Source organism: Poecilia latipinna, unplaced genomic scaffold, assembly GCF_001443285.1.
Source record: "Poecilia latipinna isolate Pla-1442-1.1 unplaced genomic scaffold, P_latipinna-1.0 Scaffold42, whole genome shotgun sequence".
NCBI lineage: Eukaryota > Metazoa > Chordata > Actinopteri > Cyprinodontiformes > Poeciliidae > Poecilia > Poecilia latipinna.
In genome coordinates, this window is record NW_015112658.1 from 596,511 (window position 1) to 620,300 (window position 23,790).

Consider the following 23,790-nt stretch of genomic DNA (forward strand, 5'->3'; position numbering starts at 1 on the left):
CCAGAGTTGACTAAAAGTAATAATTTTCTATTTGTATTGCCAAAGGGAATATAGAAGGTGTGAAATAAAGCAATCTGTTAGAAACTTTCTGCTTTCGTTGAGGTGACGCACATCCAGTGTTTCAACAACTGCAATTGAAAATGAGGATGAATCACAGAGCGAGACTCTTTCTGTACAACAGGATACGGAAACCTCAAGCAGCACCACAGAGCTGGAAGTTTTAGGTGTAATAAATCTAGTTTTATTGAAATAAACAGCATTCTGGATATCAGCCATATTATTTAGTGTCGTCTGCGGTCATACAGCTAAAGAATGCCGTTTCGTTTTCATTTATTTGGTGTTCTGTTGTCTTTAAAGAGCAGCAACACCAATAATCTAGAAACCCCTGGAACTTTTCCTGTCTGCTTCAGAGGTGACTTTATGTATTTTTATGTTCAAATAGGTGTGTGTTGGCTAGTATATGAGGCAGAAAGTGCCTTTGAGATAATCAAACATTCCTTCATAGTGAGCCACCTCATTTCTCTCATCAGTTAATGAACTGTTATTGTGCCATTTTTGTTAAGACATGCCTGTTGTTTTTCACCTTTCTTTGCGGTTCATTTGCACATTGACCAAGATATCAGGCTATTTTGTTCTGTGATATTGCAGAAATGTTACTGTTCTGTTTATTGTGGATCAATAAAAACAATTTGGAAAAAAAAGGTTTTGATTTTGGGGAATAAATGAAATACGATTCAAGATGTACACCCATGTTTGGGGAGCAAGGCATCCAAACACATGTGACATCTTGCGATTCAGCAAAATATCAAATGTGTGGTTTGGTTTATTGAGATATACTGGTTCAGCAGCCTTACATTGTCAACACGAAACAATTACATTTTGTGTCACATGTTTCTAAAAGTATTTTAATGACTTTTTCTTCCAAATAAAAATAATTTTGCTATCAGACATAATTTTATAAATTTCACAAATTAATAGTTATAAAAAAATACTAAAATGTTTGTGTAATATTACATGATGTTATTCTGGGAATATTAGTCAGATATCTTGCACCATTATACCAGAAGCTTCTTAATAACTGGAACTGTACTGTCTCACAACACCATAACTTTGGCATGTTTATGGTTGCCAATCAAATTTAGACATGGACCGTCTCCAATTCTAAAAACTGATAAAGATTGGACCTAATTTTTATCAGCAAATTTTTATTTAAGCTTAATTGGTATAGGAGAAAAATTACAGATCTAAAACTCACTGTCTGGGTAAGAAATGATTTATTTCTGCCAGTGAGCTTCATTTACTGGTGTTGATTGCAGTGGCAATTAAAGGTTCTTAATTGTAAATGCCATTTAATAAGTCACTTTATTTTATTCACATAATTACTTTATTTTTTTTTATGTAGTAAGTTTCTTACTCTGGGACCTGAGTCCAAATGTTGTACCACAAAACAAGATTCACGACTATCGAATCAAACAGAATTTTCTCCATTTGTAAAGATTATGCAACGTTTACATTTGTGTCTTGCTTTAAAAGAGCATCTTGGTAGAAAATGCCAAGAAACCCCAGTTATGACAAGATTTAATGTAGCACTTATTTTCACTACTGGGAGTGGCTAAGGAAGGGGCCATTCCAGTTAAAAAAGTGCAAAAATTGGTTTAAAGAAATCAAATTCAGACAAAGGTAAATGGGAATGTTTTTCTTTATTATGAACATGCATAGTTAAGTTATGTACAACACTGGAAACTTGCTTCAGTTCATAGTCACCTTCCATTTGATGAGCCCCAACCTGTAAGAAAAATAAAAGTCAACACTGAAGTCACCTCTGGCAATTATGATTCATGCGTTATAAACTTACCATGTTATTCTGGTAATCTGCGGTTCAGCTCCTGAAATAATACACATATTCTTCAGTGTTTTTAGTTATCGGGATGGAATACAACCTTTTCTTAGTAGAACCATGTCAGATGTTAAAGATTGACTTCATTATTATATCAGAAGTCTAACACGCAAAGTATCATCACTCGTGATATGAACTGTAATTTTCCCCGTTTTGTGAAAACACCTAAAAAGCGTGCAGATAAATCTTACCTTCGTGTTTCACGGCCTGCCCACGCTGCTGCCACGTGAGCTGCTCGTGCTCAAAGTGCTACATGCACAAAGTGCCTACATGTAATTTGTTCAAGCTTGAATTCACGTTACATCAGTTTTAATACCCAAAATGAATGCAAGTAGCTGAAGAGACATATTTAAGTTCAGTTATTACAAAATTTAGGGTTCAGCTAAAAGAGTCCAAGACAATCACAGCGCGTGCTCTTGCGGAATAAAATGGCTCCGGATGTAAATGCTGATTTTTATAGCACATCCGGTGTGTGGAGGCGTGTTTTCATTGGCTGAGAGGCCTGTAGCGTTCCCCCTCCTCCACTCCTGTGGATATGAATCCAAAAGTCCAACCTCCGCAGTGGTAATTTCAGGAAGAAGCATCTCTACCAACGCTGTAGCAAACATTTCGACCCATCTGTCTGTGGAAGTCAGAAAATAATTTTCTATGTAGCGACCAGCCGCCCCGGACCACCCAGTCAGTCTGTCCCGGTTTGAGACCCAATGCTAACATGGACTGGCCAGTGCGAAAACGGGCTCTACTGTGCTGCATTTTAGCCTTGTTTTTCTACGCTGGTCCCCAAAAGGTAAGAAAGCTAGCTGGATAAACTAACTTAGACGGGACGAGGTTATTATTGTCGACTAAACAACAAGTATAATTTATAGTGGGATTATTATTTTGTACTTTGGGACGTTTTAATAAAAATGTTTGTACTTCAATGAAGCTAAAATTCAGTCCATATGCTGCGTGTTGACAGCGGTTAGCTAAATACGAACGTTAGCTAGCTTGCTAAACTATTCATTTGACAAGTTATGGGGTCTAAAATCAACTCATCTGACGCATTTAAACATCTGTCGAGTTTCAGGAAATTACGGGAAACCATTTGTCCTTATATCTGTACAATTTCACATCTGTAACACATCACTTTTTTTTTTACCACTCACTAATACTGCATTGTACTTCATTTAGTTAAGTCTGCGTGATATTAGAAACATATGCAGTTGTGTCTCGTCACGATCTCAATTTTTCCATCCATCATCACCCAACCTACCCTTTAATACATCATAGTGTTTCTTTTTAGTGATCAACAAGAAACTCAGTTCAGCTTAGATAGTAAAATCTTGAAACTTGACAGCCCAACACCATGTGATATAGTAAAATTACACAGTCATGGTTAGAACTTTTGATAGGTTCCTTATTGATAACAGATGCAAGGTTTTGTTTAAAGATTTTTGACTGTAGTTTCAATATTACTGGACACAATAACCCTCAACTGACACAAACAGTGGATATCAAAAGTTTATCCCCTACTTTTAAATCCAGTAAAGCCCATTTGCTGATTAGGACTAAGAAAATTTTAGGTAATTTTGAGTCTTATTACAACAATAATTATGTACTGATGTCAGTATGATGTTTCAAAGGCTTGCTTATCTCAAAAATGGATTCAACAACTTGATGCATGTGCACAAGTCACAGTTGTACTCCTGAAGGATGTTTTGGTGTTTGTGAGGGATGCTCGTTGCAAAAGAAGCACATGGTGACTTCATGGGGAAACTTTAATATGGTGCTATTACACCAGAAAGTTAAAATTTTCAAGTAAATTTTGCTGTCTATATTAAGGTATAGTTAAAGGATCCGAAGTCCCTAATTAAAGTCAATTAAAAATTGATGCCAGCCATAAAAAACCCAAACAGTGCAGCTCTTAAAAGTATAATCATGCAGTTTTAAAATCCCCTTCTCCCCCTAATTAAATAATTTTCAATTATATTAGGGCATTGCACTAACCCTAATCCATTGTTTTTTTCCAGGCATTTAAGCTTTTTTAAATGTACATAACATGTGCCCTATTTTGAGTGTTCAATAAATAATGACTAAGTGGAATCTGTGGTATGTAGTTGTGTACACTTGAGGTTGGATTTAAATCATTTACAACCCTGTAAAGGCCTGGTCATTCATACTTTGAAACCTTGATGGTATGTATACCTTCTGTTTACGAGGACTTAATCCATAACAACAGACAATGGGCCTGTACCCATTTACAAAAAAAACATCTATAAGTTCATGCAAATCGAAGTAATATCATATTGGGTATACGCTCTGTGAAGTACATTAACTCCTTGGTTTTTGATGGTTGGTATAAAGCATCGATAATCTGCTGTCTTGGCTTTAATCTTGATCAAAAAGTAATTAACATGTTCAAAACGAGCCAAAACCTTAAAAGCCCCGAGGCAGGGACCCTTCACTGCTACATGAGTAAACCAGCTCAGCTAAGAAGCAGATTAAAGTGGCTTTATAATCCCTTGTCATGTCTCGGGTTCTTCTCTTAGCCTATTAGCGTATGCAGGTGTAGTGTGGGTGACAAATGATAGTCCAACTATATATTCTGAGAGAAACTTCATGGGATTTCTAGAGAAGAAAAGCTCTTTTTGACAGTATTTTCTGCCACAGTTGACACATTTCCTCCTTTAAAAGCATGACACATCAGCGACTGATTGTTATTAATAACTTTAAGGTCCTCCTTTGTGCTTTATACTTACATAAACTTAATTTAATGGTTGACAGGCATCATAAACGTAATAAGTTTATAATTGCTTGAAACTACACAGAGGTCAATTTTACACACTTTCTGTTCAGTGCAAACAGATTTTGAATTGCTAAATCTAAAGAAAAAGTAGATATAATGGAAGTGGCTGTGCTTTATCTCAGTCTGCCAGCACGTGGTATTGCTTTCTTTGTAGCAAAACCCCAAAGGTTCTCTGTAAAGATGTGACTTGTCATTTTAGAAATATTATAGCATCTTAATTCCTTTTAATTGTTGCTGTTAAGATGTTTAGGAATAAATATCTGATACTGCTCTTAAGCATTGGTTATGGTGTTCTTTACAGAAAAAGGATGTATGATTTGATATATTTGTTGATTAGTTGAAGCTGTTGCCAGTACGCACTTCCCATGACACATACACAGATGTGTGAAATTACTATCTTTTTTTTTTTTTCTTGGTTCCTGTGTTGGTTTGTTCTGCACTCGGGCAAGCTGCAGAAATTGCTGATGGCAGCAGACAAGGTGTTTGCTTCGACAAGAAATTCACTTTTTACCCTGATGGTTTTTGTTGTTGCCGTTTCATACTTCGACCACAAGGCTTTGTTTTTTTTTTTTTTTCATGCTCTTCTAAAATGTTTGTTGAAACTTGAAGGGAAAGCCAACAGTTCTGAGCGGCTCTGTGTTTGGCTTGGTTTGCCAAGCAGCAGGCTGCGAGGCGCGGTGACCCTCCGCTGACCGCTGCCGGTGATAACACAAGCATTGAAGTCCCTTTTGAAGCTGACCTCACTTTAAAAAAAAAAAAAGGTTGAAAATTTAGATTCAGGAACAAGAGTGAAGAGTTTTTTTGGTACCCAGTTCTGCAGTATTATGCAACCCTTATTTTGCAATGCTATTTCTGTGTAACACACAGAATGAGGAAATGGAAGGGTGTGCATTATTCTAACCGTTGCTTTAATCGAGCCTTTGTAAATCACATCCATTCTGAGCAGAGAAACTGTGAAGCAGATGTCCCTGAAGCGCAACACTTCAACATATGCATCAGCTGCTGAATGTTGGTGTCCATGCAAACCTAGAGAGCCAGCAGATGTTTGGGAACTCATTTGTTTGTGAAACCAAGAGAGCTGCTGGGGGTTATGAGGGGGGCGAGAACAGATTAGTTATGACTCTTCCCAGCACGCTTGTACGGTGCCTTGTGAGGTTGAGGCCCAGTGGGAACAGTTGCAGGTGCATATTATTGACACGCATGCTCATAAAGGATGGATGAGACCACAGGGAGAGAACTTGGGGCCAGTGTCGAACGATGTCTTTTCTCTCTGCAGATGTTCTGAAACCTTCATTTGTTTTTTGTTTTTTTGTCTTAGTTTCTGTTCTTTTTGGTGCTAGAAGTTTCAGAACAGTGTGATGAATAACCAGAGTACACAGGTTATTGTGAAACGGCTTTTATAGGGTGTCTGCCACTGGTCAGTCACTGACGCTGTTTACAGAGGAATGGTAGGCCATGTCACCAAAGGTGGAGACAAACTGCAGTAGTAGTTCCACGTGTTCTTGATCGCACGTGCATTAAAGGCTGATGGATGGAAATCCTGCTGGTTCTGTTATTTTAAAAAACATTTTTTATTTTTTCAATTTTTTTATATTTTCCAGAATTCTAAAAATACATCTTAAAATATCGAAAGGCTGATCTGATTGACTTTATTGAATATTAGTGGTTTGGTAAGCAGATTGTGTTTCTTAAACTCCTGACTTTAAAAAGATGCACTTACGAAACCACAACATTTCTCAGCATATTGTTCCTATGTCTTAATAAGATGCAGGAGAAAGCTGCACACTGCTAGTCAGCTGGCTGAAAGAAGACTCCTGCATTTCAACCTTGCTTGTAAGAATGCATTCACACCAGCCCAGTTTAGTCCACTTTAATCAAACTCTGGTTGTTTTCGATTGTGTGAATTCACACCTGTGCTCAGTTTCTTCTTCACAGGATTTTGTGTGGTTTCCTTCATTGGTTCTTGGTGCAGCGCCACAACAGGTGACGATGGGGGAACAGATTTTGGTTAGTTTGACGCAGTGCATTGTGAAAGTGAACTGAACTATCTGAAAATGTTACCAATGTTGCAATTTTGGTTCTCAATAGAGCCAACTCTGCAGGACTAACAGGTGTGTGGAGTAGAAACACCCTAAGAAAGACGAATTCAGCTGCTTGAAAATGTTTCCAGAATCACGGGCAGTCATTGTTTGAAAACTAAAAGAGAACCACGTCATTTTATTATATTAGTTTTAAAAACTAATGATGGCATAGCAAAATGCCTGTAGCTGACTGCAGGGCTACCTGAGCAGATAACCTGACTAATTAGCCAGATACCATCTGCCTGTTTGTAATTGTGCTTCTCTTCGAAGAAGTGAACAATCACAGTTGTGATAAGGACTGCTACTGAATAGACCGGGGGTGGCCAAGTCCAGTCCTCGAGAGCCACCATCCTGCAAGTTTTAGAAGTATCCTTACTCCAACAGACCGGGATCAGCTCTACAGAGGCCTGATAACGAGCCAGTCATTTGATTCAGGTGTGTTGAAGCAGGGATGCATCTGAAACTTGCAGGATGGTGGCTCTCGAGGACTGGACTTGGCCACCCCTGGAATAGACTGATGTTTTTAATCCAAGTTATCATTCAACAATCTCACATGCTTAGATTAGACCCCTTTCTGTGACTCTCAGTGGTGGTCTATTTGGTCCAGATAGTGCTCCATCTGAGGCAGACCCTGCCCCTGGTGCCATGTGCGCTCCAGTGTCCCTTGTATGCGAGTAGGCGTTGAAGGGTTTGGAGAGAGGAGTGCCCATCTGGGCTGCTGGCCCACTATTCAGCTGTGTGTGCTAAACTTGAAGAGCTCCTTTGACAAAGTCCTTAGATATATTTCAAAAGGCAAAACCAACTTTACAAGATCTACTGGAAGGAAGGAATGCAACTTTTAACCCTGTAAGGCTTTACCAGCCATCTATACCATTATAGCATGTTTGAACAGTAAAGCTGGAGACGCAATGTGTTAGAAACCTTGCACTCTGTCAAACCAAACACTGCATGTCTTCTAGCTCCAGGGATGCAGTGGTGCATTACATGATTCTCGCCGTTCTGAAAATCTAGCTGCTTTAGAAGTTGTGGAACTAGCCCGGTTTGGGGGCACTACATGTTCTGGGACCAATAAATGGATGTAAAAGCATACTTTCCTTAGTCTAGGTAATTTCTCTGAGGAAGCTATTTTCAGTTCTCCAGGGAGCTCTTTATAGGTAATGCCTTTTATCGATATTGCTGTGGTTTAACGGGCAAATGAGCACAGCTTCCACTGCTTAGATTTCCTGTGACAGAGAAGTCAAAATCAAAACGCAAACATTTTTGTTCTTATATTATATAAGGGGACATATTGTGCAAAATTCACTTTTTGTACAAATTCCTATATGGGTCTCTATGGCTTCTAGAAACAGTCAAAGTGCTATAAAAACAAACAAAAAAAAAACACACCTAATCATTTGCTGGCAATAAGTTTGTTTTTTGGTGTCTGTAAAATTTCCTGATTATTAAGTCACAATCGGCGAGTGCTGCTTTGTTACCTAGCAACCCAAGCTGAGCCCAGCCCAGGTGGAACCCCAGCAAGTCTGGTCAGTTGGTTTTACTGCTGTATGCACTGTGCAATGGCCGCTGGAAAAGACAAGTGTTTTGTTGATAACTTACTGTTACTGCATCCTTGATGGTTGTGCAGGAAGCTCCACTTCAGTTTGCTTCAGGGTCAAAGATGTACCATTGTATCATTGTGTATCTGTTTGCAGCCATTTTCACATGTACTAGTGCTGCCTTCTAGTTACCTTGGAAGTTGTAACTTGGAGCTGGGTTTGATGTCGGACCCGAGGTAACGGCGTTCTAGTTGACAGGCTGAAATTTCAACATGGCAACACCCATTAAAATTGTTTGGTGTACATTTGTATCATTGTAAGCTTTTCTTTCCATAAGCAAAAAACACTTTTAATGAGTTCATTTTGGAGTTGCAGGTTGCACATGTATCATTAATTTTAGACACACTCTTGCATGCGTATCTTGTGAAATAAACATGTTTCCTCCACATCTTGCCACTGTAGATGCGAGAAGGACAACTTGAAACACGAAGTCGACCTTACAAGGCGGCTGGGAAACTCGGCTTTGAGAGCTGCTCCTTTTTGTCAGCTGGAAATCCAACGTCAGAGGGCATTCCAGTTGATTCTTCTAACTGGGAAGTCAGAATATTCCAGTTCCGAGTATAACTGGAACACAGGAAGAGTACAGGTGTAAACATAGACTTGGGAGGGGTGGCCAGCAGCAACTCATTTTGATTTAAAGTGAAAGAGCCTTAAAACGGCTAATTGTGAAAAGGAGCTAAAAATAGGCAGAACTGAGCCCACAGACATTTGTTCGAGAATAGGCCCCCTATTAAAGTGCTTTTAAAAGGAACTAGAGAAAGTTCGAGAGTGAATAAAGTTTTCGGAGGCTATATGGAGCACTACCCCTTTTGTACATTGCCACGTCCTGCTGCTTATTTTTGCAGTAGTGATAAACGCACAAACATGGAAACTAAAGGAGCCCCGCAGCTAACTCTTACTAAGGTGACATTGTTTTTAACTACAGTTGGAAAGCTAATAGGGGCCTGTCCGTTAAACGGTCTCCACCCATGCTGGCAGTCTGCCTGATTGACCAACTAATATCAGCTTGTTCTACAACTAAAATTACTCTGTAAAAAGGAGAATGATAATAAGGTTTAATATTGTATACAATAAATGCTTATTTTTGTGAGTAGATTATTCAGAATCTCAAGTCCAAGATTGAAGTACACAACATGTGAATAGAGGTCAAATTAGTTCATCATGTTGAATTTGCCACCCTTTGCTCTGGTTTGTGCTTTAAGCCATACAGCAGCTCTGTAGACCATCTAACACAAGTCTGTTATCCTGATCCAGATGTCTTCATATCATTACATGATTATTTCAACATTTTTATACTGTTTGCTATGTGTGAAGCTGAGTAATAATAGTCGAGCAATTACAGACTTATCCACTGCCCCGAATGCAGGCGCACATGTTCTAACCTAACCTGGGGGTTTAAACGGCAGGATGCATGCATAAACACATCTACTGGTTAAGGACATCCTGTCAGTGTTGCATGATGATCATTTATTTGAGCTGTTTTCTGTTTTTGTAGGGATTTTGCAGCGCCAGCACGGTTGCCCTTCCTGAAAGCCTGCTCTTTGTGTCCACCCTGGATGGAAACCTGCATGCTGTTAGCAAAAAGTCTGGCTCTATCAAGTGGACTCTGAAAGAAGGTAAGAGGAGACGGCTGGTGTCAAGTTAAAGTGTTTGTATGCTCTTCTCCTCGTTATTCATACCGCATTTCAAACACAAAGTACGATTGTTGCCCTGATGCCTGGTTGAAAACAGTGGAATCCTTGTTTTGCTTTGTTGGGATGCAGCTTTCACTGGAGTAAAGCAACAAATTGATCAAATTGTAGGCAACATTTTATTGTATTTTGCTAGTGTGAATTGTCCTTACAGCATGTCCACACCTGAACATTTTTATGCAATCGAATTAGCATCACTCCCTGGATCATCTGGTCTAGCCAGGGTAATTAGGATTTTGTAATGCTTCATACACCTGGAATCTAAAAAGAGAGCTTGTCGCTATGTGTCAAATCAGTTGTATTTCTTTAAAAACGTATTTACAACCCTGAAAAAAAATAAAATTAAGAGACCTCACGGTTATTCTACCAAATGTTGATTTCTGAACTCTTCCTGAGTAAAAATATTAGCATTGTTGTCTCTAAATGAATATGAACTTGTTTTCTTTGCATTATTTGAGGTCTGAAAGCGCTGCAGCTTTTTTGTTATTGTGACCATCTCTCATTTTCTGCAAATAAGTATAAAATGTTTGCTTTGAATTTTGGAGATGGGCTGTCTGTAACTCATAGAATAAAATAGCAATGTTCATTTTACTCAAACACATATCTAAAAGTAAAATCAGAGAAGCTGATCATTTTAAGTGGTCTCTTAATTTTTTTTTACTGCCTATACTGCCTTTGTTCCTAGATTTAGTAATCCTATTTTTATTGTGTGGTCAAGTCTAGAAGAAGCTGTTCATTCAGGTTCTCTTGGCCATGAGATGCGGGTAATTATTAACGGAGAAAAGGGGAAATGCCTCTAATCAAGGTCTGAGTGGGCCAGGATCAGGAACTTTACGGTAGTGTCACCTGCACTCATGGCCCACACCATGGTTACCATCGCAAGGCTCCGTATGCTCTGGAATCGCATTAGATAATGAGGCTTGGGAAATCTAGCAGAAGAACGATTTTAGGGGTGTTTTTCTTATATTCTTGTTATAAACTCACAATTTTAAGTGTGTATTCTTCTGTTTTTGTGGACTTACTTTAGGCTTGACTTTTGTTTTGTTTTACTTTTTTTTTTTTTAGGTAAAAACAAATTTAGTTCATGCTTGTTAATCCCTCCTGGCTCTACTCAATATCCAAATCTGCCATGATGAGGCAGAGGCTGCCTCCTCCGCATCATCTGTTTTCCTGGAACAGCTACTGAATATAAATTTCACCAGGCTTTGCACACACCTGCCGCATTTCAGTCAGGAAACGATGAGAGGGAAGCAGAAATCTTCCACCTTTGTCAATACTGAACAGTGCAGTTTATTATCAAACCTGTCATAATGCTGCTCGCTTCTCTCTTTGCAGACATGTATTTATATTTCAGCCAGTCAGACTTAACCCCCAATAAACATTTGCTGAAGACTAATGTTTACTGAATAAAACGGTTATTTACCATCGTTGGATTATCTCACACCTAACCCCGTGCCATTGTGGACACCTTCCAGCTCCACCTGCTCCACACCCAGCTTGTTCACACTGGTGGGACTTGTTTGTTTGTCTTTTTTTGCAACAGACGCTTCAGGTTTGGGGTTCGACTGGTTTGGTAACCCCATTGAAAGATGGAGGAAATCTTATGTAGGCTTCTCCCAATAAGATTATTATCTTTTTTTTTTTTTTTTGTTGAAGACAACTTTTAGCAAGATTGTATTCCATTTATACTGGGGTAGGTCAGTTGGATTGGGCTTTTTGATGTTGCGATCACATTGAATGATTATTCTTGTTCTCTCTGCTGGTGTGTCATGCCTGATTTACTCACAGAAAGCTTATCTGTTTGCCCTTCATGTTTGCCACTGGGTCTTGCATGTCCATTTGGACTTTGTGTCCTCTGCAGTCTGACGTCTCCTTACTCAACGGCCGCTGGCCATGTTTTCGTCTGCTGGATGATATTCCTGTCAGTCCTGACTATCGTCTTTGTGTCCTCACAGATCCAGTTCTTCAGGTCCCGACACATGTAGCAGAGTACGTATCCAAGTTATCTTTTTTTTTTTTCTTTTGTTGGATACATGAGTGTTTTTTGCAAAAGTGTTCACACCCCTTAAACATACTGGCCTTTCCCAAAGTTTGTCACATAAGATACAAAATGTTTTTTTGTTTTTTTTTAATATAGCCCGCATTTAGATTGTGAATAAATAAATTCCAGTGCAGCCAATTGTTTCTAAAAGCCATCTAATTAACATGGAGGTAATTTAACTTCAGAATAAATCTGGGTGTTCTGTGAAGGCCTCAGCGGTTTGGTTTAAGCTTCCATCCCCACAGTGAAACATGTAGAAAAATCCTTGGGGAAAACAAACCACTACAACTGAAAAAGACTTCAGACTGTGGTGGAGGTTGCTTTTCAGGACAACCAATCTGAGCATGCAGCCAAAGCTGCGAGACTTGAAAATTGATGTTTGCAGATGCTGCTAGTCTGAGCTGACTGAGGTTAAGTCCTTCAACTTTTTAGATGGTTATTGGTGCTATAAAATAACACAAAATCTCTGGTTGTTCCAGTTCATGTTGTGCTGTCACATTTATGGCTGTAAAGTGGCAAAATGTGATAAAAGTTAAAATTTTTTAAGAATACTTTTTTCAAGACACTGTGTTCTACTGTATCTTATCTCTATGTAGCAAAAGACAGTATATTCTAATGAGTATTGTGACATGCTGAGCTCGACCTGCTGCTTTACAATTAACTTTGTTGCCTTTGTTTTTCTCACCAGACCAGCGTTTCTGCCGGACCCCAACGACGGCAGCCTGTACTCTCTGGGTGGAAAGAACAACGAAGGCCTCACGGTAAAAGGAAATGCGTTTTATCGAAGCATTTTAATCTTCCGTCTTTGGTATGAACCACCGCTCAGTTCCTTGTTCGGTAGAAAAATAGTCATGCTTTCTCATTATGAGTTTGCAGCTGTAGCGCTTCAATACTACATGGTGCTATATTTTGTTGTTGACCCTGAAAACCACAAGGTTTATCTGAGGCTTTTTGTTGTAACAGAAATTGCCTTTCACCATCCCCGAGCTGGTGCAAGCCTCACCGTGTCGCAGCTCTGATGGAATCCTCTACATGGGTAAGACCCATTCATAAATTTCTGGTCACGGCGTACGCATACACGTTTGTAGATTCCACCTGTGTTCCTCACCTTCAATAAAGGACTGGGTGTTATCTGGTTTCAGCAGAATATAACGCGTCGTCTTCTGGTTCCACTAAATCTACAGCCTCGGCTCTTTTGAATTTTTAAGTGTTAACGCAGGAACTTTGATCTACCATCGTTTGAACAAAAGCTAGTCACATTTGCCTCCTTACTATCATCATCATCAGTCAGGCATTTAATTATATAGATGCAAACTTTTGCTGGTTGAATACTTTAATATACAACTACTTTTCATGTATGTGGCTTCACATTTTGTGAAAATACTCTATGAAGTGTAAATGCAAAACTTTGAGGGACTATCTATGCCACTACGGAGTGATAAAACTCAGGTTTAACAGTCGCAGGTTATTTTGAATAACTGGTAAAAAGTGCCTCATTTAATCAGATTAACGGTTCTGTGGGCAGGAAAGCGTTATAAATGGGGGTTTTTCGCAAGTGGAGCAATTTCACATTTTAATGCATTAGAACCACAAACCTCAATGCGTTTTGTTGAGGATCAGCAGTATTTTAAAAGGCATGCTGTTTTGGGCACGTCTCTGCCTGTTGGGACATTTTTACCTATTTTTCTTTGCAAAATTGATTAAACTCAGTCACATTGGATGGAAGGCTTCACCACCTTAAGTATTTTGCAGCCAGCAACAGGTTTTATTTCCAGTGTTTCCTTTTTTATATATTGACACCCATCTTATCAGCTTTCACCAGCTTCCGTTTTAGTTTTCTAACCCAGCTTTAAACTTCTCCCTGACCTCCCTGCTGTGATCTTTGGTCTCCAGGATGCTCTTTGTTCTCTAACAAGCCTTCAAATAATACCTGCATTTATACTGAGATTAAATTGAGGGACCGCATAAAATCCCAACAAAGTACATTGAAGTTTGTAACGCCACAAAATGTTTTGCGAGACTGCTATCGCCAGGTGCAGTTTCAAAGCTGAAATCGCCTAACTAATCAGTTTCCTGTGTGTGTTTGTCTATGTGCTCTCCTGCAGGTAAAAAGCAGGACTTGTGGTATGTGGTGGATTTGCTAACAGGTGAAAAACAGCAGACGTTGACGTCGTCCTTCGCTGAAATGCTCTGTCCGTCTTCATCCCTTCTATATCTGGGACGAACGGGTAAAAACAAAACCAGCTCAGCTGCTTTAGTTTTTTTTATTCTAACCAGAATCTATGACATTCAAGATTTAATCTAGTTTACCAGAAGCCTTCATTTATTTATTTATTTTTTCGAGACTGTTTATATAGTCATTTCTCATTAGTGCAGCCAATTTATTTAACTTCCAAACAAGACAACTACCTCTCCAATAATTAGCTCCTTAAATTTTAAGGGGCTAGGAGTGTTTGGAAGTTCAAAGCTCACATTAGCTTTTTGTTGGCCATCGTTAAGGAAATTTCACACCATTCAGCTTTGCAGTCTTACAATAAAACTGACACTGAAGCCCTGCAGTGTGTGCTGCTTACGTAGCCATGCATGTTTCTGTCTTTGTTAGAGTACACCATCACCATGTACGACACAAAGAACAGAGAGCTGCGCTGGAATGCCACCTATTCTGACTATGCCTCCACCCTCCCCGATGATGATATGAAATACAGTAAGATTCCTGCTCGAGCATGCTCGTTGTTGACCTAACCCTAACTCTCCAGTACACTGGGCATGCTAATAGCATCTCGTTATTCCCTCCACAGAAATGGCTCATTTTGTCTCAAACGGCGACGGCCTCGTAGTGACCGTGGACAGCGAGACGGGAGACGTTCAGTGGGTGCAGAACTACAATTCTCCTGTGGTGGCGATGTACATCTGGCAGCGGGATGGTCTTCGCAAAGTTCCCCACACCAACGTCGCCGTGGAAACACTGCGCTACCTCACTTTCATGTCCGGAGAGGTCGGACGGATAACCCAGTGGAAATATCCGTTTCCAAAGGAGAAGAAACCCAAAAATAAATTCATGTAAGTAATTCTTTTGCTTAATTTGCCTTAGATTTTTTTTTTTTACATTTTATCTTCTGTATTTTTATGTATTTAGTTCCATTTTACATATATGTTCAGAGATAAATAAATAAAGCTATGTAATAATGTAGCTAAAAAGCTGGGCAGTCAGTCTTGTATTAATTAAATTAATGGAAGGTTAAGTGGAAGGAAAATGTCTGGTTGAAAAAAATCCAATCTTTGGCTGGAATTGGAGCTTCCAGAAGCCTCTTTTCAAAATAAAGTAAATCTTTTTTTTCTTTCTTTCTGTGGAAATAAAGCTCCAGAAGCCTGGAGGGAAAAGCTGAAAAGTAAAACCAGGACCCATTGGTCTTTTCTGAATTGTTTTAGCCTTGTCATTTGGCTTGACAAGATTTTTATCTATGTCACTGCGCAGTTTATTGTCAAACTTGTCGAAATGTTTTTGGTTGCGAAATAACAGGTTTAACTGACGGTTTTTATTTCTGTTCTTTTCAGGGCCACTTTATATGTGGGAAAATACTCCACTAGCCTGTATGCATCACCATCTCTGGTGCATGATGGAGTCACAGTGGTGGTGAGCACAATCTGCATATTAAATCAAGTGCAACATTGATCACGTCAACAGCATGGCAATGATTTAGATTTTTTTTTTTTTAAATCAGTCTTTATATTTGCATTAAGTTTGATTTCTGTCAATGTTTTTACTTAGTTTCTTAGTTGATAAACCTTGAAGACTTGATTGTTTGAAGTAGGAGGCTGCTATTTCTACAGACTTTCTTTTTGTAGAAGCTCATGAGGCATCTGATAACAGGAAGTGTGTGTTTGTCTTTAGCCTCGTGGAAGCACCTTCCCCCTGCTGGAAGGCCCAGATAGCCAGGAGACAGAGGAGGATAAGGAGTGTGTCATCACTCCGAGCACAAGTGTGAAATTCAACGCTGGCCTCCGAGAGCGAAACCGGATCAACTTTATGAGGAACTATCTGCTTCTCATAGGTGCGGCACAAAACAAATCACAGCTGTTAGAATCTTTAGTTGCTTATCTTGAAGCTAGGAGAAGAAAAAGAGATTTGATGTCATTTTATAATGGTTTAAAAATCCACTTTCCTAAACAAGTTTTGATGTCGGCACTCTTAACCAAAGACCACACACTTCCTCAGAACTTAGAAGTGTTTGTGCTTTCAGTTTAATGTGGCCTGCCATCTACTGGGTGACTGATGGAACTGCAGAAATGTTTTTGTATTGTTAATATTGGCCTGAACAGAAGTGGAATGTTTTGGCAATAATTTGTCCTGTACCAATGCTTGTCTAATCTGTTTTTAAAATCTCAAATAAAAAGTCTGTCTTTCATTTTTTTAGCTGCCTTCGTGGTATTTTGCTGGCTGTATCCATGGTGCTTACTTTTATTAACATGGGACAATTTAAAGCATAACTATGTGTTTAAAATATGGAAAGTAGCTGTTTTCTCTTATTTTATATTAACTGCAGCTGAAGAAAACAAGTTTTGTTTAACGTGTGCTTAAAGGCTATTTTATGAACGCATTCTCATAAGAATATTCTTCTAATGTTAACAGCACCTGTATAACCCAGTGTGGTGAGGGGTGGAGTCTCCACTCCCTTAAACTGTTTAAAAAAAAAAAGAAATTCATTGTTGGGTTTGAAATGAAACCGTTTCTGTTGGTGTTTTGGATACTTCAGACTTGAATTTCTTTGTTTGTGAAGCTTTTTTTCCGTATCGCTTTTCAGGTCACCATGAAACGCCCCCTGAGGCTCACACCAAGATCCTGGAAACATTCCCTGAAAACTTCCCTCGTAACCAAGGCAACGTCATCCCACCTACTACGGATAAGAAAGGAGAGGAGGTCCGGGTCATCTCGCATGTGTTGGAAATATCCTGACTCTCCATGCTCTTTTTATTCTTTTTAACATCTTTCCTGCTCTTCTGATTCCTCTCTACAGAAGGTCAATGACAGCGGCATGGACGATAGGCAGCCTTCAACCTCCATCCAGGAACCAGGGACCAGCAGCCGCACGGCGCGCCCGGAGGCCCCTGTGGACTCCATGCTGAAAGACATGGCCACCATCATCTTCTCCACTTTCCTTCTCGCTGGCTGGGTGGCTTTTGTTATCATCTACCCCAAGGTAAGAAAAAAATCTCACCTTTTCTAAAGCATCAAATGTACTCATCATAGAGGATTTCTATCACAGCTGTAGCTAATAACTGTAAACCCTGTAGAGTTCTGGCTACATGAATTGACCTTTGTTTTGGCAAATTGATGGTTGGATTTTTTTTTGTATTTTTAAGAGCAAGATTTTTCTGCATAAAAAAATATATATATATATATATATATATATTTTTTTTTTTTTTTAAAGGCTTTTTACACATCGTTATACGGGGTGCTGACAAAGAAGTTCCTTTTATTAAATTTGACTAAACAAATTATATAAAAGTTTCAAAACCAATTTAGGACAGAGTTAGAAAATAACAAGAGGACGAGGTGCTTGAGTGTGGAAATAGCTCAGAATTAACCTGTGGAAGCTGTACCTGCTGACTGTTTATTAGCTTTATATAATAGGTGTATGTATAGGATCTCAAATGGCTGGAAAAGGTGCACCCTTTATGTTTTCTGTTGTTTCTTGCTACAGAGCGTGCACAAGCAGCAGCAGCTGCAGCACCAGGAGTTCCAGAGACAGATGGAGGAGCGGCTGGAGCTGCTCCAGCGGCAGCAGCCTTTCTCCCCTGCAGACGTGGGTTTGGCTCCCGACGGCGACTTCCTGGACGTGGCCCGCACTCGCTCCGACTGCTCAGACCACAGCAGTCCCAACGTCACGCCCCGTGCCTCCAACCACTCCAACTTGTCTGTGTCTGAGGTGGGCAGCTCAATTTATGAGCATGAAGACGGAGGTAAGGCTCCAGTTCTGTTTCTGTACATCAGCTGGTTTGTTGTGGCCTCGTTTTCACTGCTTGAAATGTGTTTTTGTCAGAGGAAGACTTCTCTACGGTCAGAGTCGGCAACATTACCTTCCACCCCAAACAGGTGCTGGGCCATGGTGCCGAGGGAACTATGGTTTATAAGTAAGGGAATCAGGCTTTGCAGCTTTTTGGGTAAAATTTCATATATTCCCCCACGTCACAGTATTACATTTCCACTGTTTCTCCAACAGGGGGCAGTTTGACAACCGTCCAGTGGCGGTGAAGAGAATCCTCCCAGAGTGCTTCAGCTTTGCAGACCGAGAGGTTCAGCTGCTCAGAGAGTCTGATGAGCATCCAAATGTCATCCGTTACTTCTGCACTGAGCGGGACCGCCAGTTCCAGTACATCGCCATAGAGCTGTGTGCTGCCACGCTTCAGGAGGTAGATAATCAATCATAATGTTTTTTTGTTTTTGTTTTTTTTTTTTAAATAAAGTTAGTCTTCTGATCTTGAACAACAACTGAACCCTAAGGTGCTGTCAAAAGTGTGCTCAGTGGCAGAGCTTCACCGTCACCGCTGGTCTCCAAATTACGAAGGATGCTCAGAGAAATTCAGGAAATCTTGATGCTCTTTTCAAATATGAATTGCGCTAACATAAACTTTTCCTCAAGCCTGTTTAATATCCCACACCACCTCAAGCTACTCCCCACTATTGCTTATCATTTGTAAGACCAGTGACCCCTAGTATTTTACACCCCAACCAGACTGAAGCTACTGGAAACATAACTTGCTGTCATGAATCTTGTATCTGTCCCCAATGCATTTGAGAAAACAAATGATTGTTTTTTTTTCCCCCCAACTTGTTCTTGGTCATGAGTTTGTCCACTCTCCCTCTCACTATTTGAACAAACATATTAATGTTATTAAATGGCTAATAGAACCTAAAACCATCCCATTACAGGTTGATGCTGATACATCTTAATTTTTAACACACTTTTAACAAGCTAATACAAAGAGCTCTCCCTTTCTCACTTATTTAATAGGTTTTTTTCCCTCTGGTTTATTTTTTATGTCTTTTGATTTTGTCTTAATCTGTGGGTTTGAAATGTACCCACAAAATGTGACAATATGTTGCAACGTTGTTCTTTCCTCCTCTGAGTCTATAGTAATGTTGAACTCACTTCACTGTAGAAAGTTCTTACAGTTTATGATGAACTTGACCTTTGGTGATTCCTGGGACGCTTCTAAATCTGTTAGCCAGTTTCCGTTCATATGAGGGTGATGGTTTTTGTCAGTTTGTTGAAACTAAATGCTGCTGCATTCCAGCAGGACAATTACCCCCAAATCTCATCAAAATTCCTTTTGCCATGGATAAAGTTGGCTAATATTAAACTGTTATAAAGACCCTGATCTCAGCCCTATTAAACATTAATGGGCTGCAGTTAAAAGTCTCATCCAGGCCAAGCCTGACCATCTCACTACCCTGAAGAAAGAACTTCCCATCATAACGTTTTCTCCACAGAATGCTTTTTTTAATTCTATTTTCAACGTTGTTACCTTTCCTCTTGCTAGTATGTGGAGAAAAAGGATTTCAACAGACATGGACTTGAGCCAGTCATGCTCCTGCAGCAGACCATGTCCGGATTGGCCCATCTGCACTCTCTCAAAATAGGTAAGTGTCTCTAAAACCTAAAATCCTTTCACTGTCTTCATGTCCTTGGTTGCCGTTGAAACATAATTTTCCCTGTCCCTCCAGTCCACAGAGACCTGAAGCCCCACAACATTCTGGTATCCATGCCGAACGCACATGGCCGAGTCCGGGCCATGATCTCCGACTTCGGCTTGTGTAAGAAGCTGGCGGTGGGACGTCACAGTTTCAGTCGACGGTCCGGGGTCCCAGGGACCGAGGGCTGGATTGCTCCAGAGGTCCTCAGTGAGGACTTCAAGGACAACCCGGTGAGTCAGGGATGCAGTTGCACATCTGCCACAGTTGTCATGAGGAGAATTGTATGTTAGTGTTTTCCTGTGAAGCCATCTCAAACTATGTGGCGTCGCTCTTCTAATGTGATCCCTGTAGACCTACGCGGTGGATATCTTCTCTGCCGGTTGCGTCTTCTACTACGTGGTTTCTCAGGGAAGTCACCCCTTTGGGAAGTCTCTACAGAGGCAGGCAAACATCTTACTGGGAGGATACAGCCTCGACTATCTGCAAAGTGACAAACACGGTGAGAAATGCACCCAAGAGGAGTAAAGTAGTTTGTTATTGTTGCTAATTCTCAAAGGCAAAAAAATTTTTTTTTTGTTCTTTTCATAATTAACTCAACACATTTGTGTTTTTTTTTTTTTTTTATCTTCCTAGGTGAAATTGTTGCCAGAGATCTCATAGAACAGATGTTGAGCATGGATCCCCAGAGAAGACCTTCAGCTGAAAGTGTTCTCAAACATCCTTTCTTCTGGACTCTGGAGAAGGAGTTGCAGTTCTTCCAGGTTTGGGCTCTTTTCACCCACTGGGCGTCTTCACAACTAGGGTTCTGCAATCCTGCACACTCTGTGGAGAGAAGCAGCAACATTCTTTATCATATATAGACTGATTGTACTATTTTACAGGTTAATGTACAGGATCAAACGAAGTACGATACCAGCTGCCTTAGTGATATTTTGGTATTTTAATGATTAATGCTAGCAAAAAAAGTCCAAGTTTTTATAGAAGTCACATTTTTTCCTAACACAAAACCCAATATATATGTGTAATCTCCTCACAATTCATTGTTATCGACATGTCTCCAGAGGTATTTATGGGATCACTATGTATTTTTTAAAAACGTTTCAAATTAGAGCACAACACACAGTGATCCATTAGGTGCTTTTATTCAGCCTTATTTTCTTGCTGCTGATTAAAATCATGCTTTTTTTTTTTTTTCCTTTTGGGCAGGATGTGAGTGACAGAATAGAAAAGGAGCCGCTGGACGGACCAATCGTGAGGCAGCTGGAGCGAGGAGGGAGGGCCGTTGTCAAGGGCGACTGGAGAGAGCACATCACGGTGCCACTGCAGACAGGTATGATGAAGCTGGTTAAACGGTGCAAGCCACAATTAAGCATCTTCTAAACGAGTCGCCTTATTTCGTGTGGTGTTGTTTGGCACCTTGATCTCTTATATGTGGTGCGGTTTCATTTTGGGTGTTGTAGTTCTTTGATTTGCTCTCGCAGACGGGGCTGAATGTTTCCTGTCACAGGAAAGAAGAAGTCTGTGAAGTAGGCAGCTTTCTGTCTGCAGTGCCACACTGAAGATCAAAACCTTAGAAAAGTGGTTTGATTAATTAAACATTGCAGAACCACCATTTTATATTCAAGTCATGAAAACGGCAAAAAATAGTAGTGACTGGGTTGTATGTTTATCATTTACCAATGATCTCAAACGTATACAAAATGTACTTTTTGTCAGGGTTTTGTAATGTAAAGTAAGACCTTTTCAAATGTATTTCCCGTTTAAGGCGCCATAGATCAACATTCATCTTTTTAATGACTCAGCTTGACGATGGTCCTTTTGAACTCATTGTAGCCATAGTAACGTCACGTTATGAAATCAGTTGTACACATTTTTTATGAGGAAAAATGTTTAGTTTTTGATGGAGTTATTAATGACTCACTGGAAAAAAAAAAAAAAAACTCTTATAATGAAGCATAAATCTCTGAGATTTCTGGCCTTTTTACTAATTCTAACCCCATAATAGATTTATTTTGTAAAAAGCTCAATGGGTTTGATTTTTCTCTGTGGTAGATCTGCGGAAGTTTCGCTCCTATAAGGGCGGGTCAGTCAGAGACCTTCTGCGTGCAATGAGAAACAAGGTGAGGCACAGTTGTTGCGTAATTTAAAACAATCACACCCCTCCCTGCTGTAGTTTTGAGGATTTCTCTCATCTCAACAGAAACATCATTACCGAGAGTTGCCCATCGAGGTACAGGAGACCCTGGGCTCCATCCCCGACGACTTCGTCTCGTACTTCACATCCCGCTTTCCTCACCTCCTGATGCACACTTATCTCGCCATGAGGACGTGTGCGCCTGAGAGGCCTTTCCTGCCTTATTACCCCACTGCAGAACAGCTGCAAAAAACACAGAGCCAGGGTTTGCAAAGACTCACCGAGCCATGCACCCAACCCCTGCCAGATCATACAACACTACCTACGTTGCAAACACAGGAATCGACTCCTTTGACACAGTGTGGGCAGTCGCTGCCCTCGTCCAGAGAACATCCGGTACCTTCAGACTTTTCCGTTCACGCGGCTCACCCAGAAGTCCTGGGGCTGACTCCTCCCAGTGAAAATGTCTCTCAGTGGCCTGCGGTTCCTCTCAGGCCGGAGGTACTCGCTATCCTGGACGACAAAACCAGTGCGAACTGAGCCACAGCTGAAGTGGACCCAGAACTAAGGGAGCTTTGCCTTAAACAGTGGAGAACATTCAGGGGTTTGCTGCTGTGCTGCGGTGAGGTCCAGGCCTGCAGTGCCTGGAGTCGCATGCAAGCGCCGCAGACAAAACAAAAAGTGCCTTCTGCTGGACTGGATTCAGGTTTTTCCGTCTCCGCTCAGACGTCTAACTGCCTACAAGGTGTTGGAATATTTTCTTGTAGCTGGACTGCACAAAGAAATTGCTTTTTAATTTTATTTTATTTTATTACACAGTGCAAAAAAAAAAGTGTCTAAAAGCTCTCTGCTCATTGTTGTGGGAAATGTCTGCATATGTTGTTGAACAATTGGGTAGTTTTCTTGTGCAATGTGTTTCTCAGTAAGGGTATTTGCTGAAGATGCTGTATGTGTAGATTTGTACAGAAAGATTTAAAGTTTGGGTCATAAATTGCTTAATATGATCCACGTGCCTTTTTATATATATACATATAAAATACCGGTTTATTCTATATAAACCCATCACTGTGCTGCATGGGTCCTGCTCATTAAACAGACTATGCGTCATGTGCTTGATTTCACTAAATGCTGCTAGAATCTAATTTGTGTTGCTGACTCAGACTGTTCCAAAGTATCTGAATCCAGGAAGTGATTTAATCCTCATCATGATGTTGAGAATGAGTTAAAAAGTGAATCCAGAAAATGGTAATGTGTGACTATTTTTTTTAGTGTCAGTGACGTTGATGACTTGCACATATTAAATTCTTCATTGTTTTCTACTCGTATTTTTCTTGTTGGTTCATCTTGTGTCTTACAGGATTGCTGCAAGATTTTAGAAATCTATTTTTAACCTTTACAATCTTTTTTTAATACATAAATTATGTCTACTATGTTCTTTTGATCATTCTTTTATTTTATATGTATGTTTTGAATTTAAATTATGGTGGTTTTTAGAAGGGTTTTGAATTTATTTGGCAGAAATGTTCATATTTATTGGGGATAAATAGAGTATTCAACAACCAGAGGCAAACTGAAATATGTTTATGTATTGGGGTCTAGAAAGACTGATGTACATATGGAAGAGCAGATTTTTGTTTTTAACTACAAACAAATGAAGTTGACATCTACTAAACCACGCTAAGTTTTGCTGTGTCTGTTTGGATTCAGATTTGTAAGACTGACTAAAGTAGAGTTGTTGCCCTTTTTTTTTTTTTTTTCTCCTCTGACTGGTACCAAATTGGATAAACGGTACCTCCCTGTATAATGGTGGCGAATGTGTCTCAACAAGGTTGCACAAAGTACCAAAATATGGCCCTTTTTTGCTTTTCAT

At 39.9% G+C, this 23,790-nt stretch overlaps 1 protein-coding gene and 1 long non-coding RNA gene across 2 annotated transcripts; one reads left to right on the top strand and one right to left on the bottom strand.

Moving 5' to 3' along the window:
• Positions 1–1,681: 1,681 nt before the first annotated feature.
• On the bottom strand, positions 1,682–2,352 carry LOC106957135 (uncharacterized). Its single transcript, XR_001426899.1, has 3 exons — positions 2,089–2,352; positions 1,856–1,886; positions 1,682–1,786 (listed from the first exon to the last, which is right to left on the bottom strand). It is a non-coding gene; the product is annotated as an uncharacterized LOC106957135 (long non-coding RNA).
• Positions 2,353–2,411: 59 nt separating this feature from the next.
• On the top strand, positions 2,412–23,347 carry ern1 (endoplasmic reticulum to nucleus signaling 1). Its single transcript, XM_015048374.1, has 22 exons — positions 2,412–2,684; positions 9,854–9,974; positions 12,005–12,038; positions 12,779–12,851; positions 13,054–13,126; positions 14,196–14,318; positions 14,693–14,794; positions 14,889–15,150; positions 15,646–15,724; positions 15,983–16,142; positions 16,893–17,008; positions 17,106–17,288; positions 17,793–18,051; positions 18,132–18,222; positions 18,312–18,501; positions 19,633–19,732; positions 19,817–20,016; positions 20,138–20,285; positions 20,420–20,547; positions 20,993–21,116; positions 21,839–21,906; positions 21,987–23,347. The coding sequence occupies exons 1-22, from the start codon at positions 2,610–2,612 to the stop codon at positions 22,458–22,460; spliced, it is 3,183 nt and encodes a 1,060-aa protein (XP_014903860.1). The 5' UTR covers positions 2,412–2,609; the 3' UTR covers positions 22,461–23,347.
• Positions 23,348–23,790: the final 443 nt, after the last annotated feature.

Bases quoted from the DNA above. Each gene is read 5' to 3' on its own strand.
- ern1 (XM_015048374.1), top strand. From the start codon at position 2,610: ATGGACTGGCCAGTGCGAAAACGGGCTCTACTGTGCTGCATTTTAGCC. The intron at 15,725-15,982 runs GTGAGCACAATC...GTTTGTCTTTAG, and splicing joins ATGATGGAGTCACAGTGGTG to CCTCGTGGAAGCACCTTCCC. The intron at 20,017-20,137 runs GTGAGTCAGGGA...TGATCCCTGTAG, and splicing joins AGGACTTCAAGGACAACCCG to ACCTACGCGGTGGATATCTT.